General features: G+C 42.0%; 1 protein-coding gene across 2 annotated transcripts in view; it reads left to right on the top strand.

Moving 5' to 3' along the window:
• Positions 1-19,263, top strand: part of PKP2 (plakophilin 2) — a 76,276-nt gene that overhangs the window by 28,791 nt on the left and 28,222 nt on the right. For both annotated transcript variants that reach the window (XM_081956645.1, XM_081956644.1), the window contains exons 4-6: positions 3,731-3,875; positions 9,658-9,865; positions 17,210-17,387. In XM_081956645.1, coding sequence (XP_081812771.1) covers positions 3,731-3,875; positions 9,658-9,865; positions 17,210-17,387 — 531 coding nt within the window. The remainder of the gene's footprint in view (positions 1-3,730; positions 3,876-9,657; positions 9,866-17,209; positions 17,388-19,263) is intronic.

Here is a 19,263-nt window from a genome sequence, read left to right as displayed (position 1 = left end):
CTCCCTTCTGCCTGCCTGCCTTCTTTCCTCTTTCCCTATCCTCCTATCCTTCCTTTCTCCCTCCCTCCTTCCCTGCCTCCCTTCCAGTTCCCTCCTTCCTCTTTCCCCCTGCCTGCCTGCCTTCTTTCCCTCCTGCTTATCTATGCTTCCTTCCTTCCTTGCACCTCCCTCCCTTCTGCCTGCCTGCCTTCTTTCCTCTTTCCCTATCCTCCTATCCTTCCTTTCTCCCTCCCTCCTTCCCTGCCTCCCTTCCAGTTCCCTCCTTCCTCTTTCCTCCTGCCTGCCTGCCTTCTTTCCCTCCTGCTTATCTATGCTTCCTTCCTTCCTTGCACCTCCCTCCCTTCTGCCTGCCTGCCTGCTTTCCTCTTTCCCTATCCTCCTATCCTTCCTTTCTCCCTCCCTCCTTCCCTGCCTCCCTTCCAGTTCCCTCCTTCCTCTTTCCTCCTGCCTGCCTGCCTTCTTTCCCTCCTGCTTATCTATGCTTCCTTCCTTCCTTGCACCTCCCTCCCTTCTGCCTGCCTGCCTTCTTTCCTCTTTCCCTATCCTCCTATCCTTCCTTTCTCCCTCCCTCCTTCCCTGCCTCCCTTCCAGTTCCCTCCTTCCTCTTTCCTCCTGCCTGCCTGCCTTCTTTCCCTCCTGCTTATCTATGCTTCCTTCCTTCCTTGCACCTCCCTCCCTTCTGCCTGCCTGCCTTCTTTCCTCTTTCCCTATCCTCCTATCCTTCCTTTCTCCCTCCCTCCTTCCCTGCCTCCCTTCCAGTTCCCTCCTTCCTCTTTCCTCCTGCCTGCCTGCCTTCTTTCCCTCCTGCTTATCTATGCTTTCTTCCTTCCTTGCACCTCCCTCCCTTCTGCCTGCCTGCCTTCTTTCCTCTTTCCCTATCCTCCTATCCTTCCTTTCTCCCTGCCTCCTTCCTGCCTGCTTGCCTTCTTTCCTCTTTCCCTCCGGCGTGTCTGCTTTTCTTTCCTTCCTTCCACCTCCCTTCTGCCCTTCTTCCCTCCCTCCCTGCCAGCAGCTCCTCCAGCATCCCAGCTGGAAGCAGCGGCACAACAGTCGCCGTTACCAGGGGCGAAGGGGTGGCGGTGGCAAGATCGGGCGACCGCCGCCCCTTTGTCCCTTCCCCAACAGCGGCTGTTGCGGTGGAGCTTCCAGACGGAATGCTGGCGGTGGAGCTGCTAGCGGGGAGGCGAGCTACGCGGTGGCGAAGACGGGCGGTCCCATGCTTCCCTCCCTCCCACCCCCGCCCGAGCATGCTTCTTGCACAGCTCCAGCCCGCGGCTCCAATGAAAATCCACAGTCCGAAGTGCTGCCACTTCCAGGCGGCATATATTATGCCTCGCCCACGCCTTCGCCGCCGTTGCACCCAGATGGAAAGGGAGCCTTCGTGCCCCCCTTTACGGAGCCTCGCGCCCCCCCAGGGGGGCGCGCCCCACTATTTGAGAACCGCTGCTTTAGAGTAAGTTACATGAAAAAAATCTAGGTTTAACAACATCTAGAGAGCTAAGGATCCCTCAGTTCTACATATATTTGAAACTAAGCAGGAGAAGAAGCCATGGGATAATTGCAACTGTACCTCTTTACCAATCTCATATAATAATTATGAGATTAAAAAAAGATGTCATTGTGCACCTTCAACCCTTTAAAAGGAAGATGCAATATAATGTAGCAATGAGTAAATAAAACACTTATTTGGATTAATAATAGTCGAGTCAAGAGGCTAGAAAAATGGCTTGGAGATCTGAATCTAGAATTTGACTTATTATGGAAGTCAACTTACATCTTACTAAATCTCAGAAGGATCCTGCTTCTTAATAGGCTTGTTAGGGCTTGCTCTATGCACCAAAGAATTGTTAAATGTTTGGTTTCTATAGCTTGGTTATATCCATCCATAGAAGCAAACTGTGGGCAAGGCTCATGACTTTTAAAGACAAACATTGCCATCATGTCTAATTATGTTCTAAGATTGCTATTCACTGATAGGGAGCGAATAGAAAGACTGAACTGATACATGATAGATGAAAAACCGTCAAAAGAATACCAGGGAAGTAAAGAAAACCTTTGTTGTATATCTCTGTGATACTGGCAATTGTAGACTTCAGATTAAATTTGGGAATTATCAGTGTTAATAGAGAGTGGCTGGAAAAATAGACTCATGCTTGACTTATATAACAATGCAGTGCATGGATTGTCAGGGGTTTTCCAAACAGAATCACGTTGCCTTATGCAATGGATCTGCAATGGAACATCACACTAGTTTAAATGCACAGAGCTGGCCCTATGCCAATTGAAGCTCTACCTTTCAAAAGAGAACAGCTGGGAAGGTTCAAGATAAATCATGGGAGAGAGAATACTACTGATCCTACACCTGTACCTGCTCTCTGAGATAGTTAATATGCTTTTCCTACTAGTAAGGCCAGTTATTATAAAATGCTGCATCAAGATAATTAGTGTGTGGGGATTTCTTCTTCTTCAAATCACCCATAGGGTTTTTCCTCTTTCTTGTTGGCTAGAGGCATCAGAATCTTCCAAGAGGTTGGAAGCTTATGGGAGTTAAATTCAGTGCATCCACTGTAGTGAGTTTCAAGTTAGAAAGGCTACAGTAATAAGAAATCGGACAACAATTTATAGAAAAGCATATATGTTGTATATAATGACCTCATACAAGAGTGATCTATGAAGGAATAGATCAGATGCAATCTGAAGTGCAAAATGGTTCTGCTTTATTATATTATACTAGCTGATAATCCAGCGTTGCCTGGGTATTTATTTATAGGGGAGAAATGTCCGGACCACACGTAATTTCTAATGTTGGATTTTCCCCCTTACCAGAGGGAGCCCCCTTGTGGAGTACTGTGAAGCCGTTACCATGACAACTCCACTGCACTGTACAGAAGCCATTTTACGGCAGTACAGTAGAAGCCATTTTAAGGCACAACAGGCTATATCTTAACAGAACACACGCCACTAGGGGTGTCTTACCCCCACAGTATTTTTTTCCAGAGAGTAAGTCATCTGTGTACCAAGTTTGGTTGAAATTGCTCGAGGTGTTCCAGAGTTATGCTGGAACATACATACATACACACACACACACACACACACACACACACACACACACAGAGCCATTTTTATATACTAGTATATAGAAGATTGTCTAGAATTTTGGTTAGTTTTAGTTCAGTATGATGTTGGGACTCAAACATCTATTGCGCCCGTAAAGCCCATTCATAACCAGATCATATACACTTTGGGTCCTAGCCTTGCTATTGAGAGATTGTGGTTCTTGATATATTTTACAAATCCAATCTGGTCTTGAATTGATTGAACGATCACATTATAAAGGAAAGTTGTAAAGGAAAGAACAGTTCTGTATGGGTAATGAATCTTTACCTCTGTTAATTTGAACTTTAATATCACAAATCTATCATCCTTTGTCCCCTGAAGATTACATTTAATGACAAAGCTGTTATTTTACTCGTTTCTCATAGAAAATCTGGTGGCCTTTTAAGATTCTAGAAGACCAGCTGTTTTTAATCACTGTAGGTTCTGTCTGGGTCAGAAGTTAAACAGGTTCAGGTCTGCTTGGATGGGAGACCCCAAAGCAGTAGAAACTGAAAAAAATATCCCAGAAAAAGTCAGTGGGAAAATTTTGTACTACATAGACACGATTATGTCAGACTCCAAAAAGAGTTTATCTTTGCCTTCTCCTGTTGATTTGGTGTCTGTTTGTGTTTAGATCATCCAGGAATACAGAAGCAGAGATGAACCTGGAGCATGCAGTACATATATTGCAAAGTGAAAATCCTTTGTCCCCTCGAGTTCTTGCAGCAATTGTTTTTATACAGCACGAGAGCTTTCAGAGAGCAGAAGCCAGAAGGAAAGTGAGTGATTTTTTATTCTTTCTTCAGATTTTCAATACTTCTTGCCTATAAAGTCTTGTAAACGGAATTGATGGAGGAAAATAATGGGCAGAAACGAATGGGAAAACATCCTGGAAGAAATCCTTGGTGGATATTAACTCATTTAGCTCCAGATGAGCCCTGTTTTCTCAAAGGAATGCATGTAGAAGGGAAGATAGGAGCAGACGTGAAACAAATAAGAAAATTAATTTTCAGGAGCAGTCAACCGAAATAAGCCCGTGTTGATGCCTAGACAAACTTGGCTATTTTCAGAAAACTAAACAGTGTTGGATATGGTTGATAATTGGGATGGAACACTTGCCATAAAATATCAAAATAATAGGCTAGATTGGCCATATAGGTAGTCCTTGACTTATAACCACATTTGGTACAGAAATTTCCAACATAAGTTGTTGCAAGGTAGGTCAAGTCAGACCCAATTTTACAACCATGTTTACAGCAGTCGCAAACTGAATCACGCAGTTGTTAAGCAAATCCAACTTCCCCCAATGGGAATTTTTTGCTGGAAAATGGCAGAAAAGGTTGCAAATTATGATCACATGACTGCAGAAGACTGCAGCCAGTTGTAAATATGAGCCAATTTCCAACTCCCCAAATTGTGTTCCCATGACAACAGGGGCGGTGGAATGAGTCAATGAGTTGTAAATGACAGTACAGGTCAAAAGTAATATTTCTACTTTGACTACAGGTAACTCTGACTTGTAGTTAAACGGCCATAAGTCAAAGACTACCTGTAGATAGAGGAAGGAATTTGGCAACTTATTTGTTGCCAAGAATTTATAGGAGGCTAACTTGAAGGAGATTTTACCTCTTTATTTGTAAGGTCTATCTCTTATATATACTGTATACAGTGTGTTTGTAGTTTGTATGTATGTATGTATGTATGTATGTATGTATGTATGTAGACAGAGAGAGAGAGAGGAATGTATTTACATGTATTTTGGGGGTAGCTTAATTAATTGATAAAAAGAGGACTCCTTAATACATTCAAGCTAAAAAAGGCATACTTTTAAGAAGAAGACAGTGGATTGGGATTGGGATTGGGATTGGGATTGGGATTGGGAGTTTCAGATCCAAGTATCCATTCAACCACAGAGCTCACTAGGTGATTTAAGGCCTATCAGCCTCTCTTATTCTAATCTAGTACCCATGGTTGTGATAGGAACAGAATAGCATGAGGGAAAATCTCATGTAAAGTATTTTAAATTCATTTGGGGGGGGGGAGAAAGAATGAGGTATAAAAACTAAAATAAGCTTGGTTTTACCCCAAAAAACAACATTTTACTCTAGTGACTAAAAACGATAACAAAAAGCCCATGGCCATCTGTTTTGCCACATGATTTCCCTGAGAACAATCTGTATATTTATCTTACGTGGTAGATATCTCTTGAAACAAGGTCACCTTTTCCTAGTCTCGTGTCCTCTAATTTTTAGAAAATGTAACTCCCAGCATCCAGCTATTTCGCAAACTTGACTGAGTTTTCTAGCGTTGTGATTCTAACAGATCTGAAGGACATCAGATTGGGCTCTGTGAGTTCTTGACCGGAACATGTTTTCGTTGACCAGTTTCCTGCCATAATAGGAGACAAGGTCTAGCTGTCTCTATTGCTCCTTTATAAATAAAAAATGTTCTCACCTTCCCACAGGACTTTGGGCTGGAAATCTTTGAGGCACTTTCAGCCCACACAATTCTGTACCTCTTGTTTCAGTTCTATATTTGGCACATCAACAGCTTTAAAAGAGTGTTATGAAATTGTTTGCACAAGGGCTTAACATTATTTAGCAGCAATATCCTGCCCTAATAAAGCCTGAACCGCCTTCATATCTCAACAACTGATAAACAAGGAGTAAATACTGATCATAGTGAAGTGTTGAGCATTCCCCAAACTATCAAAACAAATTGTCTTTCCTTCCTCTTTATCTCCTTTGCACTGAACACTTCGTCATAATCAGAAAACTATTTGTGCAGAGCATTTACTCTAATGTAATTTAGCAAAGATCTGGCTCAAAAAGTTTTTTTTTAATTCGAGGATTCCATACTCTTGATAAATTAGACTTTTATAATACCTCACTCAGAACAGAAAAGTGTTACATGTACTTCAGCAGTCTTCAGTATTCAGCAGTCTTGGTCCAGCAAAATGATCTGGCCAGACCAGTGGTGGGTTCCGGATCCCGGTGCAACCGGTACGGTGCAGTGGGGCCCAGCATCCACCACATTAACGCACGCAGCACGTGCATGCGTCCTTACTTCCTGCGACGCCTCCACGACACTGCAGCTCTGCGGAGCATCGTGCAGGCGTCATATGCTCCGTGCACAGAAGTGCTGAAGAGCTCAAGTACAGGTAAGAACGGCTGATGGGCGGGCCCTCCAAAGCACCGGAATGGTATCCGGTGCTCCTGGCAGGCACTGGTACACCCGTACCAGGGCGTACTATCTGCAACCCAACACTGGGCCAGACAGTTGTTAACTTCCTACGTGTTAATTATTCCTGGGTGCATGTTCCATGAGCCTCAACTGCTTTTATTTTGTGGCCTTTATTTTAAAGTATGTGCTGTTGTTCTTGTTTCTAATCTATAGGAGAGTGATTTATAATTAACATTACATAAAATAAGAATTTGAACAATTTGTGTTCATTGTTTGCCCATTTATTTGAAGCTTGATGGTTTGCTGAATTCAGCCTATTGGTTCTCTACGGATTTCAATCACTGTTTGTGGTAGCCAACATTGGTGGGATTGAATCCAATATGGTGAGTAAGTTAAATTGGAGAAAGCTGATCGAATGCTCTCTAAAACAATCTAAGTTGGTGTAGGAGTTATATTCGGAGAAAGAATTTTCCAGGACGGAAATGTTGAAATCAAAATAGCCAACTGCTATATAGTGCCGAAGGGATGCGGTGGCTCCGTGGCTAAGACGCTGAGCTTGTTGATCAGAAAGGTCAGCAGTTCAGCACTGCAACTTAACAACTGTAACGGAGTGAGCTCCCGTTGCTTGTCCCAGCTTCTGCCAACCTAGCAGTTCGAAAGCATGTAAAAAATGCAAGTAGACAAATAGGGACCACCTTTGGAGGGAAGGAAACAGTGTTCCGTGTGCCTTTGGCGTTGCGTCATGCCAGCCACATGACCACAGAGATGTCTTCGGACAGGGCTGGCTCCTCGGGTTTGAAACGGAGATGAGCACCGCCCCCTAGAGTCGGGAACGACTAGCACATATGCGTGAAGGGAACCCTTACCTTTATATAGTACTGAATATGAGAAGTATCAAGTAGCCTGCCACTGAGGCCATGGAAACCTTATAATGAAAAGGTGCTGAATTTAAACTCATAGATGTATAAAATGCAGCTCAATATCAGAGAGCAATCAACTGGTTGAAGGAACTACAGGTAGTTCTTGACTTACAACAGTTTGTTTAGGAACCATTTGATGTTGCAATGGCGCTGAAAAAAAGTGACTTATGACTTTTTTCACATAACTGTTGAGGCATTCCCATAGTCATGTGATCAAAATTCAGATGCTGGCTGACTCATAATTATGACAATTGTAATGTCTTGGGATCATGTCAGAAGGTCCCTTTGGCATCCTTCTGACAAGCAAAGTCAATGGGGAAGCCAGATTCACTTAACAACCCTGTTACTAAATAAACAACTGCAGTGATTCACTTCATAAATGTGGCAAGAAAGGTCGCAAAATGGGGCAAAGCTCACTTATCAAACATCTCACTGTGCAACCGAAATGTTGGGCTCAATTGTGATCATAAATTGAGGACTACCTCTACAGCATTCTGTACAAGTCATTTGCTTAGTTGTGTCTTGCTGATTTTGTAGGAAGTCAAGCCAAGAGGAGTTTGACAGCTAGTAATCATCAATTTGTTTTGTGCGGTGAATTTCATAAGTTAATGACATAGTATATGATTATTAAATTAATATTGGGAAATCATCTCCACCCTGATGTTTTCTTAAAATAGCATTGCACATGGATTTCATATATGAAGAATGAGGCACTACAGCAGGGGTGTCCAAACTTGAGAACTTTTGGACACCCCTGCACTACAGTATTGTGGGATAGTCTGTGGCTTAAATATTCACTGTCACTTTATTAATTAATAAATATTAGTTTATTAGTAATATTAGTTCACTTTATGAACTAATGTCACCTTTATTTTGTAAAGCTAGCTAAATCTGATCCAAACTATTAGACATATTCTTGTCTTTGAACATATATTAATAATCTTTCATGGAAGCCAATGGGCTGCCTTATGATCTTGCCCAAAGTAGCCGGTATCCTGGGATTATAAGAAGCAATATTTGTGGAAACGTACAAGAGCAAGAGACTTACAGAATGGGAGGAGGAGGATCATATTGAATAGAATAATTAGAATAATAACTTTATTGTCACTTTGAATGTACACTAATCCGCATACATTAAAATGAAATTTCGTTGCATACAGCTCTCAAAGGGTCACCCCCTCCAATATACACTACATAAACATGACAAAATAAATAAATGCAAAATTATGTATATATCCACATATATTATATGACACAGAGAAACAACACAGTCTAATTCAGATGTATACATGTTCATGGCAAGAAGAACGAATCTTGCAAGTTTACCAGACAGATGGCATAAGGAACAATGTTACAGATTCTGGTATCCTGCTAAAAAATACTTCAAAACCTCCTCCCAATGGGAAGTAATGGAAGCAGCCCGTGAAATGGGTGTATGGGGTCTCTAACAATGCTTTCAGCTCTAAGCACATAGTGCTTATAAGGAGTAAGCTTCCTATAATCTTCTCTGCTGTCTTTACCACTCTCTGTATGGGCTTTCTATCTGAGGCACTGCTGCTGCCACCAAACCAAACAGTGAAACAGTTTCTTAAAACGCTCTCAATCATGCCTCTGTAAAAAGTGGCCAGGATAGAAGGAGAAAGACGTGCTCTCCTCATCTGATGCAGGAAATTGATGTGAATAAGATATCTCAGGGATAGGCAGACTGATACCCAATACCGGTAGCCCTTGCTTAACAACCATTATGAAGTGAAGAAAGTGCTGAAAAAATTAACCACCATTACAGTCAGTATATGTTGTCCTGTGCCCGACTTTTCTGACCCCACCGCATCATAGAGCAGGCAGGTTGGAGAGGAAGACATTTCAAGGGAGTACTATAAGCTGTTTGCATAGCAGGCCTGCAGCTACCAGTCCTGGGTGTGATTGCATTGCTTTTGTTGTGTACAAAGATTAGTAAGAAGCACTCAAGCATTGCAAAGGGTGGGATAATGGTTAAGAAGCAAACAAAAGTCAAAGGTGTGAAATTGAGACCAGTATCTTATCACTTTCCAGCCAGAAAGCACATTCAGGTCATGTAATTTCCCATTTAGAATGTAGAAATTCTTTATTGGCCAAGTGTGATTAGACACACAAGGAATTCGTCTTTGGTGATTTAGCAACCACTTTGCTTCTTGGTCATTAATCAAGGACTACCTTTAAACATTTAGATTATGGTGTCTGGACTCTCCCGCAAGCATGGTTAATGATTAGGAGAAATGTGCTAAGCCACATTTTGTTAGAACATCTCAGATGGTTTTTCTTTACTGAGTTTTGTCATTCAGGTAGTAAGTTTGTTTTTTAAGAAAACCTTTGGGCAATATAGTATCCTTAACTCAAAACACTGATTTCATCCAACCGTCAAATAATCCTTTGAGACAAAAATTTATCCATATAAAAATAAATAATCGTATCTTCACAGGTGTATTCCCTAGTTGGTATCCCCAAACTTTTAGAGCTTCTGAATGTGCAGAATGAGGAAGTACAGAGGGCAGCATGTGGAGCTTTAAGGAACCTGGTGTATGAAGACAACGACAACAAATTGGAAGTGTCCGAGCGGAAAGGGATTTCAATCCTGCTGAGATTACTGCGGCAAACCAGAGATGTGGAGACTAAAAAGCAAATTACAGGTAACTCATAAGAAACGGTTTCATAGTGCATACAGATTCTAAACCTTATATCCAGGTTTATTCTATTCTACTCTATATTCTATACACATGTTGTGCTGAATTTAGTATGGGTTGTTCTCCAGTATTTTATACAGCTTGGGAGTACAATTTTTTATATCATGACTTATCCATCTTGTTTGTATTTTAAATAGTTTATTATTTTTAAAAATACCCTGTGTAACTACATAACCATACAATGGATTTTAGGTTTTCAAAAAAAAAAAAAAACCATCTGAAAATCATCTCATGCACATTATGTCATGTGTATTTTATTCTCTAACTTTTATTCTCCAATAGTTATTTGGAAGTAAGCCGCTTTATTAAATCAGTGCGGTAGAATACCAAAATATTAGGGTCAGTCCATTAAATGAACAGAATTTACACTTCCAGGGCGAATGTCCCTCCTAAGTGCTTAAGTATTTTTCGGAGTATAAGATGCCCCTTTTTCCCCAAAAAAGAAGGTGGAAATCTGGGTGCATCTTATACATTAATTACAGCATTTTTCGCCTCCCGAACCCCCCCCCCCTTTCACAAAAATGGATATGCAGAGGGTTTGGGAGGCCTGCAAAGTGCTCCTGGGGACTGGGGGGTGGGGGCAAATACAAACGAAAAACAGACCGTTTTTTGCTCGTTTCCCCACCCACCCCCCGGACCCCGGAAGCACTTTGCAGGCCTCTCAAACTCTCTGCACGCCCTGTTTTTCACACAAAATGAGGTGTGCAGAGGGTTTGGGAGGTCTGCAGAGTGCAAAAACTTTTTTTAAAAAATTTACCTCTTCAAAATCTTGGTGCATTTTATACTCCGGTGCATCTCGTACTCCGAAAAATATGGTATTCATTTTTCTAGATCAAGAAAACACGAGATCCTATGTAGGCTGCTATGATAATGGAAGGCTGAAGAGCTGTATCAGTTCCTCCTGTCAAGCCTATTCCAGCTTGCCTTGTAGCCTTTTCCAGATGTGCGGGGGCTGCGGTTCCCATGATCTTAAGCCATCCTATCTAGTAATTCCAGGAGTTCAAATATCTGGAAATAATAATAGTCTTCCTTCGGGCAGTCTACTGAACTTGGCGGAATTGATTAGGAGAGAGAAGAAGATGTCAGAGAAAAATTTAGACTATCACTTTTGGTTCTGGCTCCACACACTGCTGATTTCAGACCCATCCACCCTTGGTATGTGTTTTTCTCAGGGGAAGCAAAACAGCCCCAAGAGAAGAACTACAGTGAAAACAGAAAGGTCTCATTATTGGCAGGCTAACAGCGGTCTTCCCTGAAACGGCATTGCTTCTTTTGAAGCTCAACCCAGCAAAGGCTGGGAAGAACAATGCCCTTACATGCCTCAGCCATCAACCACAGACAATGAAAAAGGGTCCCATGACACTGTAACGTCATGGCTTTGCAATGCAGCGATAACAAGCCGAGGAAAACGCTGGGCTCAAAGTTCAAGCCAGACTTCTCATCCCACTCTCTGGAATGATGACAACCTCTCTTCAGCTTAATCACAACTGCAAATTAGGCAGCCCTGTGATGGTGATGGGGTGGGCAGAAAGTTGTAGAAAGGTTGATAGCATTACCGCTTGATTAGCACCTCTATGGATTGTGTAGCCCCTTAGGTCATTGTTCAGGAATGTTAGGAGCCTGGCAGAAGACAATATAAATCCTGTTAAAGAGATTGCTCTTTTTGCATGCTCGCCCTTAGAGATGTTTTTGAGTCATGTTAAAATCTTATCATTAGGTGGTGGGCAGAAGTCTCTTGCTATCCGAGGCTCTGCATTTTAGAGGTTTAGAAATAGAGTTGAAATCTTGCACAATAAAAGTGCCTGAAATACAATGGTTTGCTTGTTCTCAGTTATCTAAATAGCCCCAACCATTTTTATGGTGAAATTTCCTTCTCAAAATTGTGGATTATTTCTCTTATCAATGATTCTTAATCAGGTATTGTATCTCGACATTGTTATGTAAGAACTTGTACAATTATTACAGAGTCCTGTAATCATGTAAGAGTGCAGAGAAGACCAACAAAGATGATTAGGGACTGGAGACTAAAACATATGAAGAATGTTTGCAGGAACTGGGTATGTCTAGTTTAATGAAAAGAAGGACTAGGGGAGACATGATAGCAGTATTCCAATATCTCAGGGGTTGCCACAAAGAAGAGGGAGTCAAACTATTTTCCAAGGCACCTGAGGGTAGAACAAGAAGCAATGGGTGGAAACTAATCAAGGAGAGAAGCAACTTAGAACTGAGGAGAAATTTCCTGACAGTTAGAACAATTAATCAGTGGAACAGCTTGCCTCTAGAAGTTGTGAATGCCCCAACACTGGAAGTCTTTAAGAAGATGTTGGATAGCCATCTGTCTGAAACGGTATAGGGTTTCCTGCCTAGGCAGGGGGTTGGACTAGAAGACCTCCAAGGTCCCTTCCAACTCTGCTGTTGTATTGTAATCCACCATAATATTTCTCATTATGGTCAGTTAGACATCTAAGGAAGCTTCTGTTTTATAGTCCCTGGAGTCCAGTCTTCAGCTGAGATGGACGTTTGTGCACATTTCTGTGCCTTTCCACCTAATCTATGCATTTTGTGGTGTGTATTTTTTTCTAACTTGCATTGCTGTGCATGACATATGTTTATGAACTACAATGCACTGCAAACTTTTAAAAGTGTAGATTTCAGCATTTGATAACACAAATTCAGAAAATGTCATTCTCATTTATCCCACCATATTTAATCTGGGATAAATACAAGAAAGTCCTCAACTAACAAACACAATTGAGCCCAAACTTTCTGTCACAGAGTGAAACATTCGTTAAGTGAATTTTGCCCCATTTTATGACTTTTCTTGTCACAGTGGCAAAGTGAATCACTGAAGCTGTTAAGTTAGTAACACGGTTGTTGAGTGAATCTGGCTTCCCCATTGACTTTGCTTGCCAGAGGGTTGCAAAAGGGGACATTGCAAAACCGTCATAAATACGAACCAGTAGTCAAGCGTCTGAATTTTGATCACACGACTATGGGGATGCCGCAACCATTGTAAGTGTGAAAAAACAGTCATAGGTCACTTTTTTCACTCCCATTGAAACTTCGAACAGTCCCTAAATGAGCTGTTGAAGTCAAGGAATACTTGTACTTTCAAATCCAAAATAAAGAAAACTTCCTTTTCTGCGGAACTTTAAATAATGGCCACACGACCGTGGAAATGTCTTCAGACAGCGCTGTCGCAATGGCCTTGAAACGGAGATGAGCATCCGCCCACCCTAGGCATCGACTAGCGGAGTAAACTCCATAGGGATTCCTTTCAGTGGTGGGATTCAAATTTTTTTACAACCAGTTCTGTGGGCGTGGCTTGGTGGATGTGGTGTGGCTTGGTGGGCGTGGTTTGGTGGGCGTGGCAAGGGAAGGATACAGTAAAATCTCCATTCCCTCCCCACTCCAGGGAAAGGTTACTGCAAAATCCCCATTTCCTTCCGATCCGCTGGGACTCGGGAGGCAGAGAATAGATGGGGGCGGGGCCAGTCTGAGGTGATTTTTACCGGCTCTATGGACTACTCAAAATTTCCACTACCGATTCTCCAGAAATCATCAGAACTTGCTGAATACCACCTTTGATTCCTTTACTTTTTTTTAATTTATGGGATTATTTAAGCATCTTTCCTAAACTCATATAGCAGGGGTGTCCAAACTTGGCAACTTTAAGACTTGTGGACTTCAACTCCCAGAATTCCCCAGCCAGCTCTGCTGGCTGGGGAATTTTGGGAGTTGAAGTCCACAAGTCTTAAAGTTGCCAAGTTTGGACACCCCTGTCATATAGCTTTGTAGGAACTGGCTGCATTTGCTGTTCCGTCAACTGCTCGTGTTTTATGACAGAGGTTGAAAGAGAACTCTGGAAGAACAACTGCTCGATTGATAGAAAGCGACATTTTCTTTATATTATAGTGTAAAAATGGTAGCGAGAGAGAGAGAACGGCAAAGCTCAGGCAGCCAAAACTTTTAGCTTTTGAAGGTGAGCCAAAAAGCCTTTGGGAGCATCTAACCTGCATTTGATCTTGTCTCAAACATACATCTAAGAAATGAAAGAACATTCCTTCCACGGGAAGGATTATAAAACAGGCAGGCAGGCAGGCCTGTCATGAGGACAACATAAATATGAAAAGCAGCCACGCTTCTCTTGCACTAAGATTCTACCAAGCTGACACTTTCGATTATGGAAATATATACATGCCCAGTGCAACTATTTCTAAGCTCAGTGCATATTAAGATTTGATAATTTCATTGTTTTTTCCTAAAGGATTGCCAGATTGGCTCTTTTTATCTCAAAGTCTTCTTTTTTTAAAAAAAAACACAAAAGGTTTCTCCTCTGTAGGAGAATAAATATGGCAAGAATGCCCAAATCCTACATATTGCTTATCCGCTGCCTTCCTAACATGACAATAAAAGGTAAAAGTAAAAGTTCCCTTTGCACATATGTGCTAGTCGTTCCTGACTCTAGGGGGCGGTGCTCATCTCTGTTTCAAAGCCAAAGAGCCAGTGCTGTCCGAAGACGTCTCCGTGGTCATGTGGCCAGCATGACTAAACACCGAAGGCGCACGGAAGGCTGTTACCTTCCCACCAAAGGTGGTTCCTATTTTTCTACTTGCATTTTACATGCTTTTGAACTGCTAGGTTGGCAGAAGCTGAGACAAGTAACGAGAGCTCACTCCATTACAGGGCACTAGGGATTCGAACCATCGAACTGCCAACCTTTCTGATCGACAAGCTCAGCATCTTAGCCACTGAGCCACCACGTTCCTTAACATGACAATACAGCTACTATATTGGCAGTTTTCAAAAGGATGATTATTCAGGAGCCAAGAATGAAAAGTATTGTGTGGGGATTTAAATGCCATCTGCACTGAACTGAGATTTAAAAGATGTGTTCTGGGATTCGGAACAGTGAGTTGAACAATTGTTCTCTTTGTAGAACAGATCCAGCGTCCCTCTAATGCACTGTCAGATGATACTTACAAAACCTCTTTTTTAAAAAAAAAAGGGGGGGAAATGATCCTTTTAAACTCTTACCGTCCTCTTTTACACATTCGTCAAATTCCAAATTAGATCCAGATTTCCCTTCCCTGGGCACACTTTTAATCTGAATTATTAAATCACCAGATTAAGATTTTTTTTAAGTACTTTTTACAAAGACGACCACATTGTTAATAAATTCTTCATCGCCCCAAAAATAAGTTTACTTTTATCACAGTGCTAGCAAACGTTCAGGGTTATAATTGGTAGATTAATTATTGCAAACACTGCCAAAGAGCTATTATTTCAGGAAGAACTCCAGAAGGGCGTTCCTCATATCTACAAGCCCATTAGGTTCTACAACTTATAAAGGGTCCCTGTTGGGAAGACACTGTTCCTATTGAAATAATTCCGGTTGAGAAGCCCGACAAAAATAGAGAAAAATCCTCTGCTACAGCAGTTTTTTTCTCCTCTGTGTTGTAATTTATTCCCCTCTCCATAAATTAACAACCACCATTCACTCCTGTAGAACATAGGACAGTGATGGCGAAACCTTTAGACACAAAGTGCCCAAACTGCACATGTGCACATGCCCAAATTGAAAGGTGCACGCTCATGCATGGACATGCGTGAATGTGCACATGCACAGCAGAGACCCAAAGACCAGTTGGCCAGCGGGAGACGGGGCATCCCAACACCAGCAGCACGGCAAGAGGTAAGATATTTTTCTTTGGTGAGCTTCTGTTTCCTTGTTTGCAGGGAAACGGAAGCTCACGAAAGAAATGCCACCAAGATCTGACCTGGAGCGACGGCGCACATGCCAGCAGAGAGGGCTATGCGTGCCACCTCTGGTAGGCGTGCCATAGGTTCACCATCATGGACATAGGACATCATGAGATGAGGACTTACCTTGGTGACTACAGCTGCAAAGATCTGACCCTACTCCTATCTGCATACAGCCCTAGATCTTGACAGTTATACTAATGACTCCATCCTGCCTTCTGCTTCTAACCTGGGCTATATTTTGGCAAAATGTTAGAAATTGGCTAATCTGGCTAGAATCCTGTGCAAGTAAAATTAGCCCAGAAGTTTTACTAAGGAAAAAAAAACCCACTCTATTATTTGAACTTCTTCAGAAATAGAAGCCCAATTATGACAATGCCTTTAATAATAGCACTGATTCTGTTTAGGTCTCAGTGAAATAAATAAAATGGGAATTCTCTGTTCCAAGGAAAGAAACTTTGGCACTCCAGAGGTTAGTGAACTACAACTCTTAGTAACCCCAAACAGCATGGCCAACGGTGGGAGAAGATAGATGTTTTAGTTCAGGAACAGCTGGAAGATTGTCTATCTCTGCTGTAACAATGAGCCAGAGAGCTCACAATTTAAAAGAATTAGTTGTACTATGAAGTTTGTGAAGGCAAAGTAGACTTCCAGCGTGAAAAGATGAAAAGTAGAAGTTTTGTGATGAAGATTTGATGGAGAAAACTATATATATTAACTTTAGATTAACATCATTCAAATATTGGCAAAATATAATTCTTTAGATACCTAACTAGCTGGATACCTGTGCTTCTTGACAAAACTATATCATCGGGCTATGCAGGAGAAATTCAGTTCACAATCTGTTGACTCAATGGTGGTCGGTGATTGAAAGGGATATAAGGGAATATCACTCCTGCTGGCTTGAGTCTGGAAGCAGTTCCATGGATGAAAGGTGTAGACATTTTGGTGAGGTACCGACATTTAGTACTGTAAGGAGCCCCAAACCACTCCTGAATGAAACGTCTGCCAGTTTGAACTGAGGTAACGGAATGTGAGGCAACTGGCAATTGGAACAGAGTTATTTTCAGGTGGGGAGGGGAAGTAGAATGTCTAACTCCTTAACATCAGAGCGTGTTAATATAAGGCAACTGGCAGTTGAAACAGAGTTCTTTTCAGGTGGGGAGGGGGAGTAGAACTCCTTAGCATCAGTGTGTGTTAATTACTGTATAAGAAATACTAATGATCTGATGGTCATTTCAAAAAATCCTTTCTTAGCGAGCACTTAGAAGCCAAGAGGAACACACATGCTAATTTCAAGTTTGTAAGGCTTTACAATTCTGGAGATTTCGTGATGAGTGAGTTGTATTTGGCTTATATATAGATAGATATATTTTTGCATTTTATGATTAAGGAAACATGAAACACTGGAATGAAATAAGTCTCTGATCCAGAATTCAGTGAATTCCATTAATCCATTCATTATCTATCGGACAAAACCCCCTGAAGAGCCACTTTATCATCCTGTTCCTTTAATGGCCTTTGCAGGTTTGTTGTGGAATCTCTCCTCCAATGACCAGCTGAAAAATGTATTGATCCGGGAAGCCCTGCAGCCATTGACAGAAATTGTCCTTATTCCTTATACTGGATGGCCAGATAGAGATTATCCAAAATCGAGTATCATCCCTGATCCTGATATCTTCTACAATGCTACAGGATGCCTGAGGTGAGTTGTTTACTGTGTGTGCCTTGTAATCCAGTTGCAAGGCTGTGGTGGAATGTAGTCTGTAGTTGGGGCTCTTTCCAAGAGGATAGAAAGACACTAGAAGTTGGAATGTCTGATGGGCAGAAAGAGAGCAAGGTCAGACACTCCCTAGAAATTCACATACTATAATTATTGCAGATCATTGCTTTAGTTTGGCAAGATACTGTCCATAGGTGTACAGCAATACACTAGTCAGAAGTGTTTTCACATGTAGTTCTTGGTTTTTCAATAGTTGAAGACTTCCTAGTGCTGTGATAGCAAACCTATGGCACGCGTGCACAGGTGGCACACAGAGCCCTCTCTGTGGGCACGCATGCCTCCTGCCAGCCAGCTGATTTTCAAGTCTCTGCCGCGTATGCACGTGGGGGCACATGCAGGAGATGTGCATGCATGCGGGGGTGGGTAGGTTTCTGCATGTATGTGGGGGGGGGCAGGGCCTTCCCCCCTGTGACCCATTTTTGGTTCCAGGAAGCTGCAGGGAGACCTGCTAGGCCAAAAACGGGACATGGGGGGTGCGGTGGGCATGCGCAGAGGGGAAGGTGCGTGGGGGGGGATGTCACACACACAGTGCATTATGGGGGCTGGCACGCATACGCACTGTCACCTGCGCATGCATTTTTGGCACGTGACGACAAAAAGGTTAGCCATCACTGCCCTAGTGTCTTCTAGTGGACTCTGGGCAGTGAACAACAAAATTAACAAATTAAATCATAGACGTTCTTATGAAAGACACTGAGTCAACTAGGACCAAAATCATGTTAGAATAATATAGTTTATGGTTTAAAATGTAAGAAAGGCTGAATGTATTCTGAAGGAAGAGTCCCGTCGTCCCGTCATCCCCCCCAGCCCCTGAGTATAGCAGCTGTCATTACGGAAGGTTATCATACATTCCTTGGACTACCCAGCTCTTGAAAAGACGGGCATCTCAACAGATACTTTAGACAAGTGGCACCAGGGACTACTTTCATGGAAAACAATTTTTCCACAGACCGGGGATGTGGGGAGGAGGCGCAACCTAGATCCAATTATTCTACTATCCATAAAATGGTTAAATTGAACATTTCCAAATATGATTAGAAAGTGAGTGAGGCTGGCTTAGTGTTCTTATTAAAGTCTATGAGTCCACTGAAAACAAACATATATATCCCTCAGTTCCTGATACTCAGACTCATGGGAGACTGCTGTTTTACAGTCTCCTTGAAAGAAGCTGACAGTCAGAGCACTTGTGGGCAATCTCCCATCTCCCATTCTCTCCTTCAGAGAGAGCTTTGAAGGACAGAGTTACTCCCTGATCTTTTGTTCTATCTACCAGTACTTTCCACTCATTCGTGGAAGTCTTCCGTCAGCCATGACTCACAGCAGAAGCCCCAGGAAAATTAGTTTTGATGAACTTAGATAAAGTAAGAGAGCTTTGTTTATGATGGTAAAATAGTTACAACCACCTAATTACTGGGAATATGTGGTGGGAATGTAGTCTGGATTCCCAGCAAGGAGGGGCTACATTCCAGAGGGCAAAGAGAATGCAGAGTTTGGAATGTTTGATCAAGAGGAAGAGGGTTAAAGCAGATCCTCCCTAGCATATATCTGTAGTTGTGCAAATAGTTTTTTTAGTCTGGCAAAATCCTATCCATAAAACAATAATACAAGAAAAACAATCATTAGTACTCAGACCTAATTTCACCTGTTCTTTGTTCTTGGGGCCTGATAAAATTAAATAGTAGCTTTGACACAACTGAGCTTTGCAAGAACAGAGAAATACATCATATACGTATTCCTTGGTGTTTAAAGCATAGCCATGTCAGATTCCAAAGATCATTAATCAAAGACTTTGTTTCCT

Source organism: Natrix helvetica, assembly GCF_964273705.1.
Source record: "Natrix helvetica genome assembly, chromosome: 6".
Classification (NCBI taxonomy): Eukaryota; Metazoa; Chordata; class Lepidosauria; order Squamata; family Natricidae; genus Natrix; species Natrix helvetica.
Note: the sequence above shows the minus strand (reverse complement) of the source record. Positions and strands in the feature narration are given on the sequence as shown.